The 21,179-nt window shown below is 39.0% G+C and overlaps 1 protein-coding gene and 1 non-coding gene across 4 annotated transcripts in view; both read left to right on the forward strand.

Moving 5' to 3' along the window:
- DOCK5 (dedicator of cytokinesis 5) overlaps positions 1 to 21,179 on the forward strand; it is a 241,667-nt gene that overhangs the window by 197,401 nt on the left and 23,087 nt on the right. For all 3 annotated transcript variants that reach the window (XM_077152826.1, XM_077152828.1, XM_077152827.1), the window contains exons 35-42: positions 3,114 to 3,273; positions 4,066 to 4,106; positions 5,235 to 5,325; positions 7,552 to 7,671; positions 10,484 to 10,573; positions 13,980 to 14,084; positions 17,847 to 17,988; positions 20,445 to 20,526. In XM_077152826.1, coding sequence (XP_077008941.1) covers positions 3,114 to 3,273; positions 4,066 to 4,106; positions 5,235 to 5,325; positions 7,552 to 7,671; positions 10,484 to 10,573; positions 13,980 to 14,084; positions 17,847 to 17,988; positions 20,445 to 20,526 — 831 coding nt within the window. The remainder of the gene's footprint in view (positions 1 to 3,113; positions 3,274 to 4,065; positions 4,107 to 5,234; positions 5,326 to 7,551; positions 7,672 to 10,483; positions 10,574 to 13,979; positions 14,085 to 17,846; positions 17,989 to 20,444; positions 20,527 to 21,179) is intronic.
- LOC143678390 (U6 spliceosomal RNA) lies at positions 7,743 to 7,849 on the forward strand. Its single transcript, XR_013173202.1, has one exon. It is a non-coding gene; the product is annotated as a U6 spliceosomal RNA (small nuclear RNA).

Consider the following 21,179-nt stretch of genomic DNA (forward strand, 5'->3'; position numbering starts at 1 on the left):
AACCAGTGCTAACTCCTAAGTTCAAATATTTGTCCCTTTGTCTCTCCTCATATTCTCACCGAAACGCCTCACCTCCACCTCACAGGCAGTCACTGATTGCCCTCTTGCCTTCTTAATTGCTCTTCGCACATGTGGAATAACAGTACCGAGTGGCCAGAAACACATGTGTGTTGGAGTTAGCGATTGAAATTCCAATCCCGCTTTCTGCAATATTAGGAGTTTGACTTTGGGCGAGAGATTTAACCTCTCTAATACCTCTTTTTAATCTATCACAACAATAGTATCCATATTTTGGTATTGTGTGGATTAAGCAAGATGATGCATTAACGTAATGACTATTACATTGTTCGTATTAATAAATGTTGGCTGCTCTAGTTTTTGAGGTTGCTCCTATCATTGTTTATAAATCGCCCCCTCCCCCCATTATTCAGGGTGTGACTGCTCTAGACCATTGGTTCTCGGATTCCCTGAACTTTGGGAGTACCGTGGCACCTGGTGGATACTTGCCTGGACCTGTGTTGTTGTTCTTTCCCATGAGTGTTGTGCACTAGCTTGTACTTAGAGACAGGAACTCCCAAACTTTTTTTTTTTGAGATTCCCTAAGCAACCCACACACTGAATGCCTAGAAATAGAATTGAATTGGTGAATAGCCTGTGTTTTAAAGAACCAGAAGTCCTTCTTATTTTGTTTGTAATGATAAGATCTTTTGTTGATTTTTTTATCTTGTTTCCTTTTTGTCGGTTTGCATTTCACATCTTCTCGTTTAATATTTTCTCAATTATGATCTCCCATAGGAATTAAACACATATAAATACATAAGCACAATTTTTAAAATTGATAAACCACTAATTTTTTTAAAACTCCACAACTGGTTTGTTGCCTGAAGCTTCTATTTTGTGTGTGTGGTTTTTTTTTTTTTTTTTGGTAGTTCCTGGATTACTAACTCCAGGAAAATATGAATACGCAAATATCCAGGTGTTCAACAATAATCTTAGAGTCTGAACTAATTCTATGGACCCAATTATTTCTCTCCCCCCACCCCCACTTTTTAAATAAGATTTTAAATTCCATATCCTTTAATGCAGTACATGATTGCATTAATTTTTTTCATCATATAGCTGTGCATTTATCATCACAATCAACTTTTTTCTTTTAAAAATATTTTTATTATAAACAACAAACAAACATACAAACATTCTTGACATGGTTACAATCAATGGCTCACAATATCATCACATAGTTTTATAGTCATCACCATAGTCACTTTTTTGAACATTTGCATCACTCCAGCAAAAGAAAGAAAAAGGAAAAAACTCATACATGCCATACCCCTTGCCACTCCCTTTCATTGACCACTAGTATTTCAATCTACTCAATTTGTGTTAACCTTTGTTCCCACTATTATTTGTTTATTTCTTAGCCATATTCTTTACTCATCTGTCCATAGTAGATAAAAGGAGCATGAGACACAAAATTTTCACAATCACACAGTCACATTGCAAAAACTACATCTTATACAATCATCTTCAAGAGACATGGCTATTGGAACACAGCTCTACACTTTCAGGCACGTCCCTCTAGCTACTCTAATACACCATAAACTAAAAAGGGGATATCTATATGATGCATAAGAATAACCTGGAGGATAACCACTCAACTCTGGAATCTCTCAGCCACTGACACTTTATTTTGTCTCATTTCTCACTTCCTTCTTTCAGTCGAAAAATTTTCTCAGTCCCTTGATGCTGAGTCCCCGCTCATTCTTGGATTTCAGTCCCACATAGCCAGGGAGGTTTACACCCCCACTAGGAGTCATGTCCCATGTAGAGAGGGGAAGGACAGTGAGTTCACTTGCCATGTTGGCTGAGAGAGAGAGAGGCCACATCTGAGCAACAAAAGAGGTTCTCTGGGGGTGACTCTTAGGTGTAGTTTTAAGTAGGCTTAACTGTTCTTTGCAGGGATAAGTTTCATAGCAACAAACCCCAGATTGAGTGCTCAGCCTATTGATTTGGTTGTCCACACTGCTTGCAAGGATGTTGGGTATTCTCCAAATGGGGAAGTTGAATTTTTCCCCTTTCTCCCCATTCCCCCAAGGTGACTTTGCATATATTTCTTTATTCACTGTTCAAATCACTCTGGGATTAAGAATAATCTTAGAATCTGAAGTAATTCTATGGACCCAATTATTTCTCCCTGTCCCCCACTTTTTAAGTAAGACTTTAAATTCTTTATTCTTTAATGAAGTGCATGATTACATTAATTTTTTATCATGTAAGTGTGTATTTATATCACAGTTGACTTTTTTCTTTTTTTGAAAAATAATATACATACAAAAAAGCAATAATTTCAAAGCATATCACAATAATTAGTCATAGAACAGACTCCAGAGTTTGGTATGGGTTATAATTCCACAATGTTAGGTTTCCCCCAACTTTTACACAAGCTTTCTTCTGATTATCTTAATCTAAGAAGATGTAGACTTTTGCTCTGTATAATTCCAAAGGAGAATTTAGACCAAAAGTTTAATCACAGTCCATTTATTTACAACTCTGCATTTGTATCTTAAAATAACACTTTTATCTGAAATACAGACCCACATACATGTATGTATACTGTGAGTTTTTCTAACCTAAGTATCAATCCAAAGCTTTCTAGAATGCCCAGACCTGATATGGTCCAAGCTTTAAGATTAAAGACATAAAAAATAGAATCTCTTACAACTTGGCTAGATAAAATGATGAGATAGATTATGAGAACCTTTTGGGAAAAAGTCTCATTTTGACTGAAAAAGACAAAATACAAACAGAAATTCAAAGAAGGGCATACTAGGGTTGGGATTATCAGTGATGGTGAATCTTGCTCTAAGCCTTAAAGAAAATGTAGAGTGTGAGTAAACAAAGATGCATGGGGGCGTAATGTCACCGGATTAGGATTATGTTCCGTGGAAGGTGTCACCTTAATGGACATCCGGTGGCATCTGATTTGGTGCCACCGCCTGCTAGGACCTTAGTGCTCATAAATGGTGCTGGAATGGCACCATGGAAAATGGGAATTTTTTTTTTACCTCCACCCACCCCTTCCCGTGCACCTCCCACCCCCACCCCTACCCCAGGCTCCTAGAAAACTGCCGGAAACATAAATACCTCTCCACCTCCGGGGAAGTATTCGCCTTCCTGGTCAGCAGCCTCTTAGAGAATCTTTTGGACTACAGAACCATCGTCATGCATGATGAGAGCAAAGAAAACCGCATGAGCTGTACTGTGAACGTGCTGGTACGTGCCAGGTCCCCAGGATGGTGGGAGCACACCACCTGTCTACCCTTGAGTCCCAGAGCTTAGCTTTAGGTAGATCACGCAGATATGAAGTACCCTGGGTCACCTTGATAGACTCTGTGCCCTGCGGAGTCTGATGGGAACAGCTGACTCTGCTGTGGATGCACAGATCCCAGCAGACACGCACCTTGAGAATAAATTAGGAGAAAGGAATCAACAATGCACCATAAGCTCCCGACGCTACTCTCTTTCTAAGGGCCATCCTCAGCCTTGTTCTCTGTCTTATTTGCATGGTGTTTGTTTTATTGTTTAAATTAGTGAACACAAAGTAATCTGGGTCAGAAATACTATATGATGAGGGCTGGTGGGTAAGATCCTCACCATGGTAGAACTCTTTGTTCTTGCCTTTCCCTAGATATACGTTAACTGGGACCACCGACTTCAGAGATGTAGGTTGCTGTGCATTCCTCTGCTTAATTATTAACCAGAAGTTACAACTTCTATGCTCAGAAAATGGTGTATTTGCTGGCTTGAGCATGAGCTGGGTCTCTGTTCCCTTAGAAGGTTTCCCTTGCGTTTCCCAAAAGCATGGCCCTCGAATAATCCTTCTATTCCTCATCTTTATTACGGGTCTCTTTCCTTTCTTGTGGGGATAGTTGTTAAATGGAAACAATAAACTCTTTGGAAAAGTGACGCTGTTGACGAACAAAAGTAGTAGTTTGGCCATTTTTAATGCAAGTCCATCAATTACTCTTGATTTACAGTGGTATTTTGTGACTTTTATTTTGGCAGAATTTTTATAAAGAAAAGAAGAGAGAGGACATATATATAAGGTGAGATGAAGTCATTTCTTTTTCAGTTTATCTAATCACTTGATTATTTATCCCTTCAATAAGCAAGTACTAAGCCCCAGCACTATGCTTCCTGCTTCGAGAGATACCAAAATAATGTGATACCCTCCTTTCCCCCACGAAAGGATAAGCTCTTGAGATAGATGCTCAAATAACCATGACAAGAGGGAGCACATAAGTAAGGTCATGTCTAGGTTCAAGGGAGAGAAAGAAGATTTATGGGCAGATATCTTGGTTTCCCAGAACTGCTTTGACAAACAGTGCACAAAGCATTGGCTTAAGCAACAAGAATTTTTTGGTTCACAGTTTGGAGGCTGGAAGTTTGAAATCAAGAAGTCCTCAAGCACATGCTGGTGTCTGGAGTTATTAGCATTCTGGTAATAGTGTTCCTCTGTCACATGTGCAGAAAGGGTGACCTCGGTCTCCTCCTGTGGCTTTCTCGTACTTCTGGTTTCTCCAGTTACCCCTCTGCCTGTAGAGGAAATCTTATAGGCAGATTTCCTCTGCCTATAAGGCTGCCAGCAACAGGATTAAGGCCCACCTGACTCCATGTGGCCGTAGCTACAGAGGATCTTTGAAGCACCTATTCACAAATGAGTCCACACCATGAGCTACGTTAAATTATTTAGATACATTTCGCAGGAACACAGATTAAGAACCTGAACATGATTCAGTCTCCATTACCATGGTAATCAGAAGAGGCTTCCCAGAGGACGTGTGTGAAAATTAGCCTTGTATCAGGGGTCTTAGCCTGGTTCCATGAATTCCTAAACATGAAGCAAACATGTACCTAAGCTGTATACATTGTCTTGGAGAGAGCTTTCTATAGCACCCTAAAGGGGTTCATGACTTAAAATAAAATAAATGTCACTGTCTCACAAGAAGAGCAAAAACTAGGGACAGATATCTAGGAAATACATAGAGGCAGGAAGTAGTACAGTGTGTTTAAGGAATAGGAAGTAACCTATTCCTTTGCCTAAGGGAAAAGAAGTGTTCGTATACAGTTATATGAGGAGAAAAGGCTGGAAAGCAGGCTGGGGCTAAAAAGTAGGCTGAATGCTAGATCAGATTCCCAAGGGCAAAATGTCTCCTTTCTCCCCTTCTTGCCAGATACTTGTACAAACTTCGGGATTTGCATCGAGACTGTGAGAACTACACTGAAGCTGCTTACACACTTCTCTTACATGCTGAGCTGCTGCAAGTGAGTGCATCCAGGGGGCTTGTTTTGGCAGGGTGTCACCTGTTCACATCTTGGAACTAAAACTGTATTCTTCACAATTTTGACAGGAAAGATCCTTATTCGAGAGACCTACTTTTATTCAAGAATATTTTTATGCCTTCTAGATAGGCAACGCTGGTTTTCAGGTCAAGGTTGGGAAAATGTCTGTTATATATTTTAAAATCCTTAGGAAATGCAACACAACTTGCAGGCCTCTAGTAATTGGCACACCAATTGAAGAAATAAAAATGCATATTAATATATGTAAGAAAGTATGTAAAATGGAAGAGAAGTAAGTTCTTAATGAATATAGTATGAAAGAAGTATTTGTTCTTAATCTCTCCATATGTAAAATTATCTTCTCCCATGGCTATAACTATGTCTATATACCATGAACCCCAAATAATTATTTTTAGCTCTGACTATTTTAGATTCGTGTATAAACCACTCTTTTGACATTGGTCCTTAAATGTCTTAATAGACAACTCAAACTTAATATATCAATAACAGATAAAACCTTTATTTCGCACTTGTTTCCCCCTCCCTAGCCCCTTCATAACTCCTCTTTCCTCCTCTCTCTCTGAATGGCATCACCTCCTACCAGGTTATTTTGACATGTACCTTGGAGATACTGCTCTTTTATTCACTCCTCACAGTCTCCCCAAGCAGGATTGTGGACCCTCTGCACAAGACCTGCCCTTACTCTGTCTACATATCTCATGCAGCACTGCTGCTGTCTGGTTCAAGCCACCATCATCTCCTGCCCTGACCACTAACAAAGTCTCCTGTTAGACCTCCTAAGTCCATTCTTGTCCCTGGCAATTAACTGTCTTTTATAATTTAATTATTTCATAATGAAGTAATACATGTGCATCTTCCTAAGGTTTGTTATTTAAGATGGGAGTCCTTTGCCTCACCAATTCCGATAGGCAACCACTCAAAATTCGAAATTGGGGTGTTATAAAGCTTATTTATGTGGGGCGTGGGGAAGGGGAGAAGAGTCAGCTTATGTTCTGTGTGTTTACCATAGGATAATCAGAAAGAGACCCCAGTGTAGGTCTTTTCACTTGGGTGAAAAGAATTAAATTCTTCTATCCTGGTGTAAAGTATGAGATGTGGCTCTAACTTTGTTTTTCTGGATAGCTACTCAGTAGAGATACCATTTATTAAGTATAGTCCCTATTTTCCCCATTGGTATCATGTGCTAAATTCCTATATATGGATGGAGGGGCAGTTGTATTTCTACATGTTATATACTATTGCAGTACCACACTGTTTTAATTCCTTCTTTATAGTATACTTTTCTTATTTAGTTATTACTCCTCATTGCTCTTTTTTTTTCAGTGTTCTTACCTATTCTTTTTTTTTTTTTTTTTTTTAACGTGGTCAGGCACTGGGAATCGAACCCAGGTCTCCAGCATGGCAGGCAGGAACTCTGCCACTGCACCACCATTGCCCACCCTCTTTTTTTATTATTATTATTTTTCCACAAGAACTTAGGAATCATGGAATTTTAAATTTAACTTAGTGAGAATTTACATGTTTATGAGATGGACTTTTCTTATCCTAGAAGTATGGTTTGACTTTTCATTTGTTCAGGTCAGCTTTTCTATCCTTCAGTGGTGTTTTAAAGTTACCTACACATTTTATCTATTCTTCGTTATTTTGACCTTTAGATATCTTTTTGGATTTATTTTTGTTGGGTTTTTTTCTTCTATTATCTTCTATATGGTTTTTATCTATATATATGAAAGTCATTTATTTCTAAATATATCATGTTTTTAAATTAATTTACTTAATTCTCTTAATTTTGGGGGTGGTGTTTCAGCTGACTCCCTTGAATTTTGAGGAATCCGAGCATATTGTTTGCATATCATGATAGTTTTACCTCCTGCTTCCCACTTTTAGTATTTCTAATTTCTTTTATTGCATTGTGTTAATGACACCTTCAGTACCGTCGTAGTCATATTGATTGGCAGTCTTGTTTGAGTCCTGACTTTCGTGGGAATGCCACTAGAGCTCCCCCGTAGGTAGGATACTTGCTTCAGAGCTGGCGTGTGTATCTGTGTGTGCATAACTTCTGTGGCTAATAAATAAAATGAAATGTGGATGAGTGAAAATTATATACAGACATTCCCACGCTTTTTTTCTTGGCTGTGTATTTTCTGCATTAATGTATTTCTTTTGTTATTTGGTTTGCTTTTTTAGTGGTCCGACAAGCCCTGCACACCCCATTTGCTTCAGAGGGATAGTTGCTATGTTTATACCCAGCAGGAGCTCAAAGAGAAGCTGTACCAAGAAATCATATCGTATTTCGACAAAGGCAAAGTTGAGTGTTGGGTCATTTGTTTTTGTAATGGGGAAAAGAGGCATGAATGGTGATAAAAATCATTTGTCTTGTGCTCACTTTGGTAGAACATATACTAAAATTGGAATGATACAGAGAAGATTAGCATGGCCCCTGCACAAGGATGACATGCAAATTAGTGAAGTGTTCCGTATTTTAAAAAAAAAGAAATCATTTATCTTAAGGATACTTAGCTCAGTGGAAAATAGAAGGGACAGCCCAGAGCCCCACTCTCTGTGACCATCATTTTACCTTTTAAATTTTGCTGGGGGGCAGCAGTAGATATTATCACAAGCCTAGCATCCTCAAGAGTTCGTTGGCTAATACTTTTTATGTCTGTGTGTATGTACATGATTTTTATGCTTAGTAAATAAGGTAAAATATGAATGAGTCAAAGATATATAGAAATATTTCTCTGATTTTTTTTTTTTTTTCTGCATGGGCAGACACCGGGAATTGAACCTGGGTCTCCAGCATGGCAGGTGAAAACTCTGCTTGCTGAGCCACCATGGCCCACCCTCTCTGATCTCTTTTTGACTGAATATTTTTGGCATTCATGTATCTGAGGAACTCCACATACCCATGTCTCTGCCCAACTGATACTAGAAGCCTACAGAGGCCTGTTGATTAAAGAAGGAAGGCAGATGGAGGAGAGTGGAGTGTGTAGTCCACTGGAGAAAACATGTCCAGCTTAAAGGCTTTTACATTTAAAAATTTTGAAGGTGAAAGAAGGAGGTAGAAAGAGAAAAAGAAAAACTCATTCTGTCATAAGAATAAAAACATCCCAGATTCAGCGAGTTTCAGATTTCCAGATAGTTCTCATGGACAGCTACTTCCAGCCACCGTACATGTTTCAGTGAAAACTGCTGGTTAAATGGAATATAAACAAACAAACAAACCAAATAAACATGATAAAATAGATAAAGTCTGTTTTGGGTAACTTTCAAGGAATTTTTTATCTCATTTAATTCTCCCTGTAATCCTATTAGAGATTATTGTCCCTTTTCAATAGGTGAGGAACTTGAGGCCCATAGAGCAAATGGGTTTGCTAAAATTTTTTGGCATCTTCACCCCTTAACATCCTTAAATATTATTGAGGACCCCAAAGAGCTTTTGTTCATGTGGGTTATGTCTGCTGATAATATCTACTGATATTTACTGTATTAAAAATTAAAACAGGCTGCGCAGGTGGTTCAGTGATAGAATGCTCGCCTGCCATGTGGGAGACCCAGGTGCATTCTGGGCCACACCCCCCCCCCAAAACAGAATTTTAAAACAAAACGTTTTTAAACATGTATTTATTTATTTACTTACATATATATTTATTTCATTCTTCAAACTCTAATAATAGAACCACTTCCTGCTATCAAAAATCACATCTTCGTGAAAAATTACTCAATTTTCCAAAGAAATTAGTGTATGAGTGGCATTATTTTACATTTTTGTAAATCTTTTTAATGTCTGACTTATCAGAAGACAACGATTTGCATATTTGTCTTTACATATTCGGTCTTTTGCACTATCACACATCATGTAGCCTCTGGAAAACTGCACTATACACTGATGCGAGTAGGAGAGTGAAAACCACAAATGATGTTGGCGTTAATGTGAATGTAGTTCTGACCTTATGATCAAAGATCAAATGAACACTAATGAAAGGATCTTAGGGACTTTCGAGGGCCCAGAACACACTTTGGGAACCGCCGTGCTAGAACAGCTCCCTGGTCTTTGATGCAACTTAGCATTTGGTGAGAAGAAGAGGGAACTTGGTGGGGCGGCTTCACTCAGCTCCAGTGATTCTGTTGAATGGCTTCTACACCAAGCCCAGCAAATCTGGGTTGGGTTCCATCTGGTACTCACAACCTTTATTGGAGTGTAATAATCTCAGCCCTGAAATTTCAAAAGGAGCAAAATGATCAAATAATGATCTTAAAAGATTGTCAATTAAAAATGTTTTACAGTTGCATGTAGATTGCCTGTACATTCCTTCAATAACAAATTCAATGCAACATAGCCACCTTGTAAAGAAGAATAAAGTAGGAGATTACCAAATGCTGCGATTTTAATAATATCTACCTAAGAGACATTTACAAAATGCCAGAATGAATAAAGAGCTCAATCTGTTTTTTGGATTACATCCAATTCCATGCTAGCCTCAGACACTAAATATGTGCTTTATGCTGTAATGTACACTGTTATAAATGTTATAAGGTGTTTCCTAAAACTCTCTATCACAAGTAGATAGTTTAGGTAGAACTGGGAAATCAGTGTCCTAAATGGAAAAAAACATTTCCCACAGTCAGTACAATCGTAGGGTTAGCTTTTTCTCCTACCACCTCCCCCACGCAGTCCAGTTCAAATGCATACACAAACACATGGGCCCACATATACATACACAACAGAACCAGAGTCCCATGCAAACTTCCTTGCCCCTCCCAACCAAATTTTTATTCTCTCATGACCTAGCCTTTGGAACTGGTTCCTCTCTACTTTCTATAATCCCTCAGTGCTGTGACCTTTAAACTCAGTATTGCTTTGCTTTGGGACACGTGATGTTCTTCATTTTCTTGCAGACAGAATTATAGAGGCTACTCCTGGCAAAGCAGCCAAGATATAGTGATTTTATGATGTCAGAAAAAAAGGTTTAGCTGCTACAAGGGATAAAGCAAGTCAGGAACATCTACCGAAACTCAGCCTACCCGACTACTTACTCATTCCAAGTGACTCTCTTAAATGGCTTTTGTAGCTGAATCAAAGACTGCTTTATTTAATCCTACTTTTGTTTTTCTGAAGATGTGGGAGAAGGCAATCAAACTGAGCAAAGAATTGGCTGAGAATTACGAGAGCAAAGTATTTGACTACGAACGCCTTGGCAATCTCTTGGTGAGTCTGGACCCGAATATGTGAGGGTTAGAGGGTGGAGTGCATCCTTCCAGCAGGTTGCTAAAATTAGTGTTCATGAAAATGTTTTTTGTAAGTTTAAAACATTCGGTGCAAACAGTGTTCTTTACAATGGAAAAGTAAACATCGAAATAATTTTTTTTAAAAAAGATGTGATGCAAAAGCTATTATTATTATTATTATTTACCTAGATTATCTTTGTTAGAGGGCTCAGGACTGTAATAGGATTGCCACAAAAGGAGGGTAGAATATTGAGCTTTAAAATAATAGTGACTTGGGAGAAACACTCTGCAGCATGCCTCAGTGGCCCTGTCTGCAGCCCTTTCTTCCTTTTCGGTACCTTCTTTTTCTTGATAGCCCCTCCCTGATACTGTGCTATCTCCTGTTTGATCTCGCACTTCCATTAACACAGCCCATATTTCTCACATCTTCTGTCCATCAAAAATCACTTGTTGTATATTCCAAACCTTTGAGCCTTGCTAAGTGAGAACTGCTAACCTTTGAACCTTGTTTTGTTTTGTTGTTTAAGAGTCTCAGTGTGCACATCTGCATTTTTTTTCTTTCTGTTCCTCAGGTTGAATAATTTCAATCATCATGTGTTCAAATTCATTGATTCTTTCTTCTCTCACATCCAGTCTGTTGTTGAACCTCTCAAGGGAGTATTTTATTTCAGTTATTGTGGTCTTCAGCTCCGTTTGGTTTCTTATTACAATTTCCAGCTCTTTATCAGGATTCTCTTTTTTATCTAACATTTTTCTGATTTCCTTTAATTCCTTATTCATGATTTCCTTTAGCTCTTTGAGCATTTTTAAGGCAGTTTTTTGAAGTCTTGATCTTATACGTCCAAAGACTGGGCTTCCTCATTGAAAGCTTTTAATCCTTTAACTTGCTCCTTTGCATGGGCCATCATTTCCTCTTTCTTTGTATGCTTGTAACAGTTTTTTTGCACACTGGATGTTTTAATAATCTAATGTATCTCTGAAATTTCCTCTGTCTGTTCCTTTAGCTTGTATCTCACTAGTGTTATGACAGATCTCCTTAAATGCTAGAGGCTAAATAAATAAATAAGAGAGTAAGAGAGAGAGAGAAAGAAAGCACCATTCCCCGACTTTGCCAGTGGACGTGTTTGAATGCTCTCCTTCAGGGTTTAGCCAGCTTAAAAATTATTCTAAAGAACAACCTGAGTTAAAAATGTAGGCTCTTCTCTGGTCTTCTTGTCCTGGGTATGCACACATACATAGCCTTAGGAATTCCCCATTTACATGGATCCAGACATCCCTCTTCCCTAAGAAATAATCTTTCCTCCCAGTCCTGGCTGCTCTATTGTATATCTTAAAGCTGGAAGGCCTTTGTCCCAAGCAGCTGTGATTAGATCGTTTTTTACAGCATTTTAGCTGCCCTGTGAGCCACTTCTGTGTGCAAGGCAAGTTCTAGGATGGTGAGCCAGTGATGGGTTTCCTGGTTTAGTCTTCAGATATGTTCTACTTTACTACCAGAAACAGAAAGTCTTTTAAAAGGGGGAATTTATTAACTTGCAAGTTTACAGTTCTAAGTTTGTGAAAACTCACAATTAAAGCAAGTTATAAAAATGTCCAAAACCAACAAGAGGTGACCTTCACTCGAGAAAGGCCAGTGATGTTCAGGGTTTCTCTCTCAACTGGAAAGGCACATGGTGAACATGATGATGTCTGTTACTTTTCTCTCCAGGCTTCTCATTTTATGAAGCTCCTCCAGGGGCATTTTCCTTCTTCATCTCCAAAGGTCTCTGGCTGCGTAGGCTCTTGGTGGTTCTTGTGGCTCTGAAGCTTTTTCCAAACTGTTTCCTCTTTTAAAGAATTCCAGTAAGCTAATCAAGACCACCTGGAATGGGTAGAGTCACATCTCCCTCTAATCCAAGTTAATCTAATCAAGTTCTGCAGTGCTAAATAGGGATTGAAAGAAATTGCTGCCTCCACAAGATGGATCAAGGTTAATACGTGGCTTTTCTGGGGTACATAATCCTTTTAAACCAGCACAAGGTATCACCAGACAGATTGGCATGGACATACATGCACTCAGGTATGTGCATAGGGGCTACTCTGCTCCTCTGGAACCAGGACCAGGGACCCTCACTGGGAGCACACGCTGTCCCTGCACTGAGCCAGGGAGGGGGTGGGTGAAGGTCTAGCAAAGGCATCTCAAGGTTTTCCTATCATTTTAGCTGGGTTTCCTAATTACTACAACCCTTAACTGTTTTCCAGAGCTCTGAAAAAGATGGCCATGCTCAGTTTTTTTTCCTTGTGCTTTATAACTCTGACAGGTCTTGATTGTCTTTTTCCTTCCCCCTTCTCTCATTTGTGACTGCACTGATCTGCTCTTACAATTCCCTGACCTGTGATAGTTGTAGGTACATAGTTGTAGGTGCAGGCCAACTATATATAAAAAAAAAAATACAAAAAAAAGACAGCCTTCTGAATATCCATGGGTGGCAAACATGATATTACATTTGATACTATTTTAATTTTCAGTAGAGGAGTCATAAAAGGTGAGGTCATCCATGGTCACGTAATAATTTATTTAAGGAGCTGTTTATACCAAAATCACTTGGCAAAAATTTTACCGATACACTCCTGCCATCACACACAAAAAATTCACTTATTAATTTTATAAACTAACCTAAGCTAATATTACCCTTTTAATAAAATATTTATTCTGATAGAGACTGGTACTCAGCTAGATTAGTAAGATGGGCACGTTAACCATTCATTGTGAAAGGTTGTTGAGTGCATCTCTTAAAGCCCCCCAAGTATAGCTGCCTATTTTGATTTCAAGGTGGGCTCTGACTGTGAGCCCTATCAAGGGAACCACTCCCCTTGAATTGAAAATGGGTTGAGACCAGATTTTGAAAAGTAGACCATCACCACCACCTTCTGGGCACTTGTAGCTGAACCAAGGACTTTAATCCAAGCCAGAGTATAAATTAGAAAATTCTTTATCTTTTTCTCCCATGTGTCCTCTGTTAAGTGCACCCACCTTCCATGAATCTCAGAAACTACTTTTTAGTCTTTTAGGGGTCCTGAACCCCCTTGTAGAAAATGGTGAACGCTGTGCACTGTCTTACCACACAGAAGAATGCACACATGCATATAATTCTGCAGATGATTTCAGAGCTCACAGATCCTCTAAGGCCAGTACAAAGACCCCCGGTCCAGGACCTCCCAGAACCTCCAAAATCCTTAACTCAAGGGAAGAATAACATCTCTGCCTATAAGATGTTTTCCAGAGACCTTTCATTTTTTCTGAGTGATACTGGAAACAACAAAACAAAGTCTAACCTGTTGGGTTTTTTTTTTTTTTCCCAGCAGTGTCCTTGTAACCTCCCAATGGAATGTCTTTTTTTGTTTTTCAGAAAAAAAGAGCCTCATTTTATGAGAACATCATTAAGGCAATGAGGCCTCAGCCTGAATACTTCGCTGTCGGATACTACGGACAGGGCTTTCCTTCTTTCCTGCGGGTAAGAATCTGAGGGTGGTCTGCAAAGTCATTAAGCCCCCTAGTCTGAAGGAGGAAGTGTATTCATCTCTTTTCCAGATGGGCAGCAGTGTGTTAGCAGCTGCCTACACAACCCTTTGTTCTCGCTGTGGGAGGTATAGGAGGGAAACCACTTCCTGAGCTGCCTGACTCTTCACCCTACACTCCCAGACAACAGGGTGTTCTGGCAGCTCTTTTGTAAAATGACTTTTCCCAGGTGGAATGAAAAGGGAAAAACAGCTATCCCTCTTCTGATCTGCTGCTTCAGGTCGGGCTGGGAAAAGTGTGGATTGATGTATTTAGTTCTTAATTTTATTTCTTGCCAAAATTAGTTTGAAAGCAGATATCACAAGACTGGAAGAGTTTAACAAAAATGAAAGTAGTTTTATTGTAGCAGTCAGAAGGATATTTTTCTCTTCAAAATTTTCTATAGTGTGAGATTGATTTTGCAGTTAAGAAACAACAACAAAACTCTCTTATTCCCACAAAAAGGAAGCCTCTTTTGGAGCCGCATTTAAATATATATGATCCACCTCCCTTCCTCTAATTAAAAAAAAAATGTGGGAAAAGAAAGTGCTTCACATTCTTAACAGTGCTTAATGAGGAGGGAGTTCGTTCATCCATTCATTCATTCAACAAATATTTACCAGAGGTTTACCATGTCCCTATACATACGAGGCACTATAGATAACAATTCTGATTACAATCAGACATAGTTACCAGCCCTCGTGGATCTTACAGGCTAACAGAGGACATGCTAATTAAATAATCAAACAAATATAAAATTGAAACTGTGACCAAAAGAGGTATTCTGTGCTATAAGAGTCTGTAATTGGGGAATATTTATTAAGAAAGTTAAAGTAAAACCTTTATTACACACACACAAAAAAACCCTATACATGAATGTTTATATCATCTTCATCACCAAAGACTGGATGCAACCCAAATGCCCTTCAAGTGGTAAAGGAATCAACTGAGGTATACAATGGAATAATATTTAGCAATAAACTGGAATGAACTCCTGAAACGCACTACATGGACGAATCTCAAATGCATTATGCTATGTGAAAGAAGACAGGAAATGAGCCACATGGCTAGTTAGAGGACAGATAAGAGCAGTGAGAACAGCAGGTCCAGAGGCCATGAGTCTAGAAGAAGGTGAACAAAAGGGCAAATAAGAAGAACAGGGTCAGAGAGCCAGTGGAGACCAGCGTGCAAAAGACCTTTGGCATCTTATATGTTGGTTTGGTTTGGACTTAATTCTCATGAGCTAAATTTGTAACATCCAAAGAATGTTCATAACCAATTTGATATATGAATGTGGAACTCAAAGGAAAGTTTTAGGCTGGAGGTAAAAATTAGTGAGTTACTTACATATTGTCAAAACCATGGTTGTGAATGATGTGGTTTAGTGAGAGAGAATGGAATAATCATAGTCTAGGACAGAGCCTTGCAAGAGGTTCCTGTCTTAGCTTTGCTAGTAATCAAGACAAGATAATTATCCCTACCCTACTTGTTATATACAACATCATGAGTATCATAAGAAATAATGGCTGTGAAGTAGGAGACAGTAGTGGTTTGGAGAAAACAAAAATATTGGACTTTCAGTTGAATGAATTGGGGTCTAAAACATCTGCTGAGTACTTTATTTGGGCTAAATCCCACAATCAATGGCTGAGTCTTGGTTAGAGAAATAATGCCCACATCACAGATGGTTTAGAGAAGTCAATAAAAGTATTTGGGGGTGCCTTTAAACTGTAGAGTACTTACTTGCAGATTTAGGCATTGTTAGAGTGTACTGAGAAATATAAAATCCTTATAGGAGATATAATCTAAATGTCCTTCTGTAGTATGGAATATTCCTCAAATTCAGAATATACAAAATTGTACTGTCACCCCACCTCCATCCCCAAGCAGTTCACTTCCTTGTCTCTGCTTCTGCCTTTGGCCCCACTGGCCTTCCTGCTCCAAGACTAGCCATCTCAAAATCATAGTTGGCTCCCCATCTCCTTTGCTCTTCACTTAGAGTCAAACACCAAATCCTGGTACTTCTCCTTCTCCCTCTCTGTCCCGCCTCTGATTCCTCAGATGGACACATACTCCACTCTAGATTTAGGTTGTCTAAAGCACTTCTTTCATCATCACTCCCTCACTCTGGAACCTCCAGTGAATTCCCAAGGCCTTTGAACCCCCTGCCTGCCTTTCAAGACTTTTCTTATTCTGGCTCATCCAAGCTTATTTTTTTCTGCCTGGACTCTACTTCAGATTTCTGGGCCACCTTCTTTTTGATTACCATGCGTAGTTGTCCATGCTCCTTCCCTTTACCTCTCCTTAACCTATCCAGCCATCTAGGCACAACCAAGTCCCATCTCTTCCTTGAAGCTTTCTCTTTCAAATCGAGCCAGTCGATACTGACCTTCTGTTTCTCTGTTCCTTTCACAATTTGCATTTTTATTATACTTTGATCCCTCGCCAACCACAGTTTGAGTGATGGAATTTCATAATGTGGAAACCCATCACATGGAACTGTCTTAGCTTGGAAAAAGTTAATGGTCTGTTCCGAAAGATCTGGCAGATTTTACTGCCTTCAGTGTTTTGACTAGCAGGTATGTTGCCTTTGCCAAACTTAGACCATCTAAAGTTATCACACTTATTTATTTGTTTACATGTTTGTTTTTTATTTCCCTCTACTAGAAAGTAAATTTTATAAGATCAGGGTCACCATAATATCCCTTCTGTCTAGCATATCTACTATCTGGTCAATAAATACTTGTCATTTGCGTGGACAGTTTAAGACAATGTGGGTGCACATTTTAAAAATGAATCATATGTGGAACTGCCAATATGTGCTGCTCATCTGAGGTGATGATGAGATGAATAGATGCATGGCTAAGTTTGCACTTGCACGAGAAGCAACAACTATGAGATGAATTACTCCCATGCCCAGGGCTAGGAAATTTCTTTGACATGATTTGTTAAAAAAAAAAAAAAAAGAAAGAAATTCAGTTTTATTTAAAGAGAAAAAAATGCATTTTGGAATTGAAGGTATAGTGTTTAATACAGTTATTTCTTGTGAGACTTTGCTGTCACCATCATAGCGATTTTCAGGATTGATTAGGGATTGCTGTAAACTCTTCCTGGTCTCTCTGACTTGTGCCATCCTGTTACCATTTCACCATGTTAGATGATACGTTGATTCTCTTCTTATGATTGTGTTCTCTAAGGCATGTGCTATTCAAAGTGCTTTTCCACAAACTTACTGAATCACGATGAGATAATCGTGATATCATTAATGTAAATTATTATAAATTAATTGCCTTCCCCTTCTAGAAAATCTTACTACCAAAAATATATATATATATAATACACACACACACACACACACATACACCAGTATGAATTAAACAGAATGCCTAGTAGTGTAGTTGATTTACATTAGGGCACAGGTTTCTTATTTCCCTGCAGATCATTATAAACATTTGCGGACTGGCTCTGCTCCAGGGACCACACTCTGAATAGCAGTGTTCCAAGTGTTTTGTGTATTGTGGCCTAACTTCCCAAATAAACCAGCTCTTTTCTAGAATCAGATATGATGACTGTTGCTTGGCATGTAATAGATATTCAGTGTAAACTTGGTGTATTAAACTTTGGTTGGGGAATCCAATGGCATCTTCAGTACCAAGATCACCAGTTACCCCTTCACTCTTCATATTTAATTACTTCCCTTTCGGTCTTTGATCTGCAGAATAAAATCTTCATCTACCGGGGGAAGGAGTATGAGAGGAGAGAAGACTTCAGCCTGAGGTTGCTGACCCAGTTTCCCAACGCGGAGAAGATGACCAGCACCACCCCTCCTGGAGAGGATGTCAAGTCCTCTCCAAAGCAGTGTATCCTTGCCAAGGAAAACCATGGCCCAGGGGCTCTTTGACCTGGTAGAGCACCAACTAAACCAGAGAAACTAAGGGTTACAATGCCTTGTCTCTGGGTGAATATAGCCTCTGTCTTCAGACCACTCATTTAACCATTCTGACTCATTGCCCATTCTGTATAAAACCTTTGGGACCCTAATCCTCTTAGCTGGGGGTTATAAAGTAATTAGAAGGAGAGATGATAAGCAGATCTTGTATATGAAAGGGTATATTTTATAGCTATGAGGGAAGCTTAAGGAAAATATAGATTTCCTCTTTTGAATTCTGAATTCTGGTTAAAAATATATAGCTCTTTTCTATAAAATATAATCATTTATTAAAAAATCAATTACGTGCTTTCTTTTTTAAAAATGACTAATTCTAATGGCTCTATTACGAAGCTATTTTTAAAGCTTTCTAATGTTTTTTATGCTGAAATAAAGTCCATATGAAATTGAACAATATTCTTAAGAGAGATAAATAGAAAAACAAACGGAGCTAGCACAGCATGGTAGATGAGAAACTGGCGCTGGAGCTAGCAGCCTGCCTGTGTTCAAGTCCCTCCCCCCTCTATCACTTACTATGTAACATTGGGCAAGTTATTTCACTTCTCTCTACCTCAGTTTTCTCATGTAAAATGGGGATGATGATAATTCCTAGAGTTGTTACAAGTATTAGGTAAGTAAATATCTGTAAAACACTGGCACTATGGCTGACACATAGTTAAAGCTCAACAGATATTAGCTATTATAGATACCGATTGCTAAATAACTATAGAAAGACAGACACAGATCAGTAGACACACTTCTGAAGTGAAGAATAGTGGTGGCCTATTAACACACAGTAGAGGCTTGAAGAAGAAAGTTCTTCCAGGATAAGTGGGATAGGCAAGTAAAGAAAGCAACTGAGGTGCCTTCTTTGTATAGGAATAAAGAGATCTCTAAGAACTGGATTTAAAGTCAAGAATCCTGGGGTTATGCTCATAGTCAACTTGATTTGGCCATAACCATTTCGCCTTGCCCAAAAAAAGTTGCTTAAGATTCTCTTGGTTTTCTCATCTATAAAGTGAAGATAGGTTCGTTTTCCCTAAATACCTAATAGCAGTTTTATAAGGATGAAAATAAAAGGGAAATAATTTATGTGAAAATGCTTTGTAAGCTAAACAGTGGTAAGGCATAGCCAGTGGCTTTCAGATTTGTTATACATAAGAATCACCATGGGCCATCTGCAGAGATGTTAATTCAGCATCTGCAAGTCCGGCATCTGCAAGTCTGCAGTTTTAATAGGTCCCCAGGTGATTTTGGTGCTGGCAGTCTGCGGACTTCACATTGAGAAATACTGGTGGAATCAATGTTATATCTAAATGTAGACACTCTAGTTTAAATGCTGTAGTCTTTGAAATAGTATATCTGCACTGGTTGGACTAAAAAAAAATGTTTTTTCTATGATCAGATCATTAAATTGGAGAAGGGGCTGTTTTAGTTTCCTAGCTGCCAAAACAAACACCATGCAGTGGGCTGGCTCAAACAAGGGGAATTTATAGGCTCAATGGTTTTGAGTCTAGAAGTCCAAAATCAGGCGATCTTCAATGTAAAACTTTCTCCTGAGAGACAGGCATTGTGAGGCTGACTGCTGGCGATCCTTGGTTGTAGTGCTGGCCTCTCCTGGCTTTTCAGTCCCATAGGCTTTTAGCTGTTCCCTGTGGCTTTTCATCTCTCTGACGCTTTCCCTATAAGGCCTTCAGTGATAGGATTAAGATCCATCCTGAGTCAGGTGGGCCACATCCTAACTGAAGTAAGCTCATTAAAAGATCCTATTTACTATGGGTTCACACTCACAGGCATGGATTGAGATTGGGTGCATAGCTCTATACACAGAGGTTCTGAAGCCTGGCTTCACCAATTAACCATTGTGTGATTGGGTTTTAACTTCTGTAGGCCTTAGACTCTTCATCTATGAAAAGAAAATAATAATTTCCCTCTCATAGAACCATTGTATGTATTAGAGGAAACATACTGAAAACTCCTAGCACGGGGCCCAGCTTTAGTACTCAATAAACGACTGGTATCCAAAGGTAAAAGAAATTCCTTTTGCTTGAGCTCTAAGCCTGGCACTTTCATAGAGATGCTTGTAAAAAAGATTTTTTTTATTTAAAGCCATTTCTAGACACCTACTTCCTGATATATTATTGATGTGCATTTTCCTGTAGTAAGTTTGTTTTCAGGTGCCTCACCAAAAATATCCTAGGACTGATTAATAAGGCATTTTAATAATACATAAGGGAACACTATTTTCAAGCAGTCCTGGAATTTGAGGTAAAGGGGAATTATTGGTGAAGGTGCCACTTCCATCTGTGAAGCAGGAGGAACAGGAATACTTTCTGCTTATGAAACCTTCAGTTTCAGCTCCTTTCCCTTCCCTAACAGACTCCTCAGACATGCAGTGCTTCACTGTAAAACCAGTGATGAGCCTGCCACCCAGTTACAAGGATAAACCAGTGCCAGAGCAGATATTAAAGTAAGTGTTTTCTTCTTTTAAAAGCATTTGTGGGTGGTGCAACAGTGGTTCGGTGGCAAAATTCTTGCCTGCCATGCTCTGGGTTCGATTCCTGGAGCCTGCCCATGCCCAAAAAAAGGTGTAAAAGCATTTGTCTCATTCACTTTATCTAGGAGTACATCAAAACCTAAGCATTGCATTCATTACAGTTTGAAAGACCCATGGTTTATCAGACTTGGTACTAAAAGGGATTTTTGATTTTGCTTTTTTGAGTAAAGGGAAATCATAAGTTTCACTTCCAGATTTCTGATCCCCCCAGCTCTTATTTTTACTCAAGATGAGTACTAGTTGGCCTTATCTTGGCTGGTGAGTTCTCCAAAGATTGAAGACACAGTCCCTTCGCTTGTGAAGCTAAAAAGGTAGTTGCCTGCATGCCCTTGACCATGAGGCTTACTCTTGTGAAGCTTATGTAGGTAGCAGAGAAGCTTAGATTACTATAGGCATGCCCAAGAGTTATTTCTGGAGGACCTCTGTTGTTGTTCAGATGTGGCCTTAGTCTCTTTAAGCCCAACTCTGCAAGTGAAATCATTGCCCACCCCCTACGACATCCAGGGGTGAAAATCTCCCTGGCGATGTGGGAGAGGACTCCCAGGGATGAATCCAGACCTGGCACT

This window comes from Tamandua tetradactyla, chromosome 3 (assembly GCF_023851605.1).
Source record: "Tamandua tetradactyla isolate mTamTet1 chromosome 3, mTamTet1.pri, whole genome shotgun sequence".
NCBI classification, from domain to species: domain Eukaryota; kingdom Metazoa; phylum Chordata; class Mammalia; order Pilosa; family Myrmecophagidae; genus Tamandua; species Tamandua tetradactyla.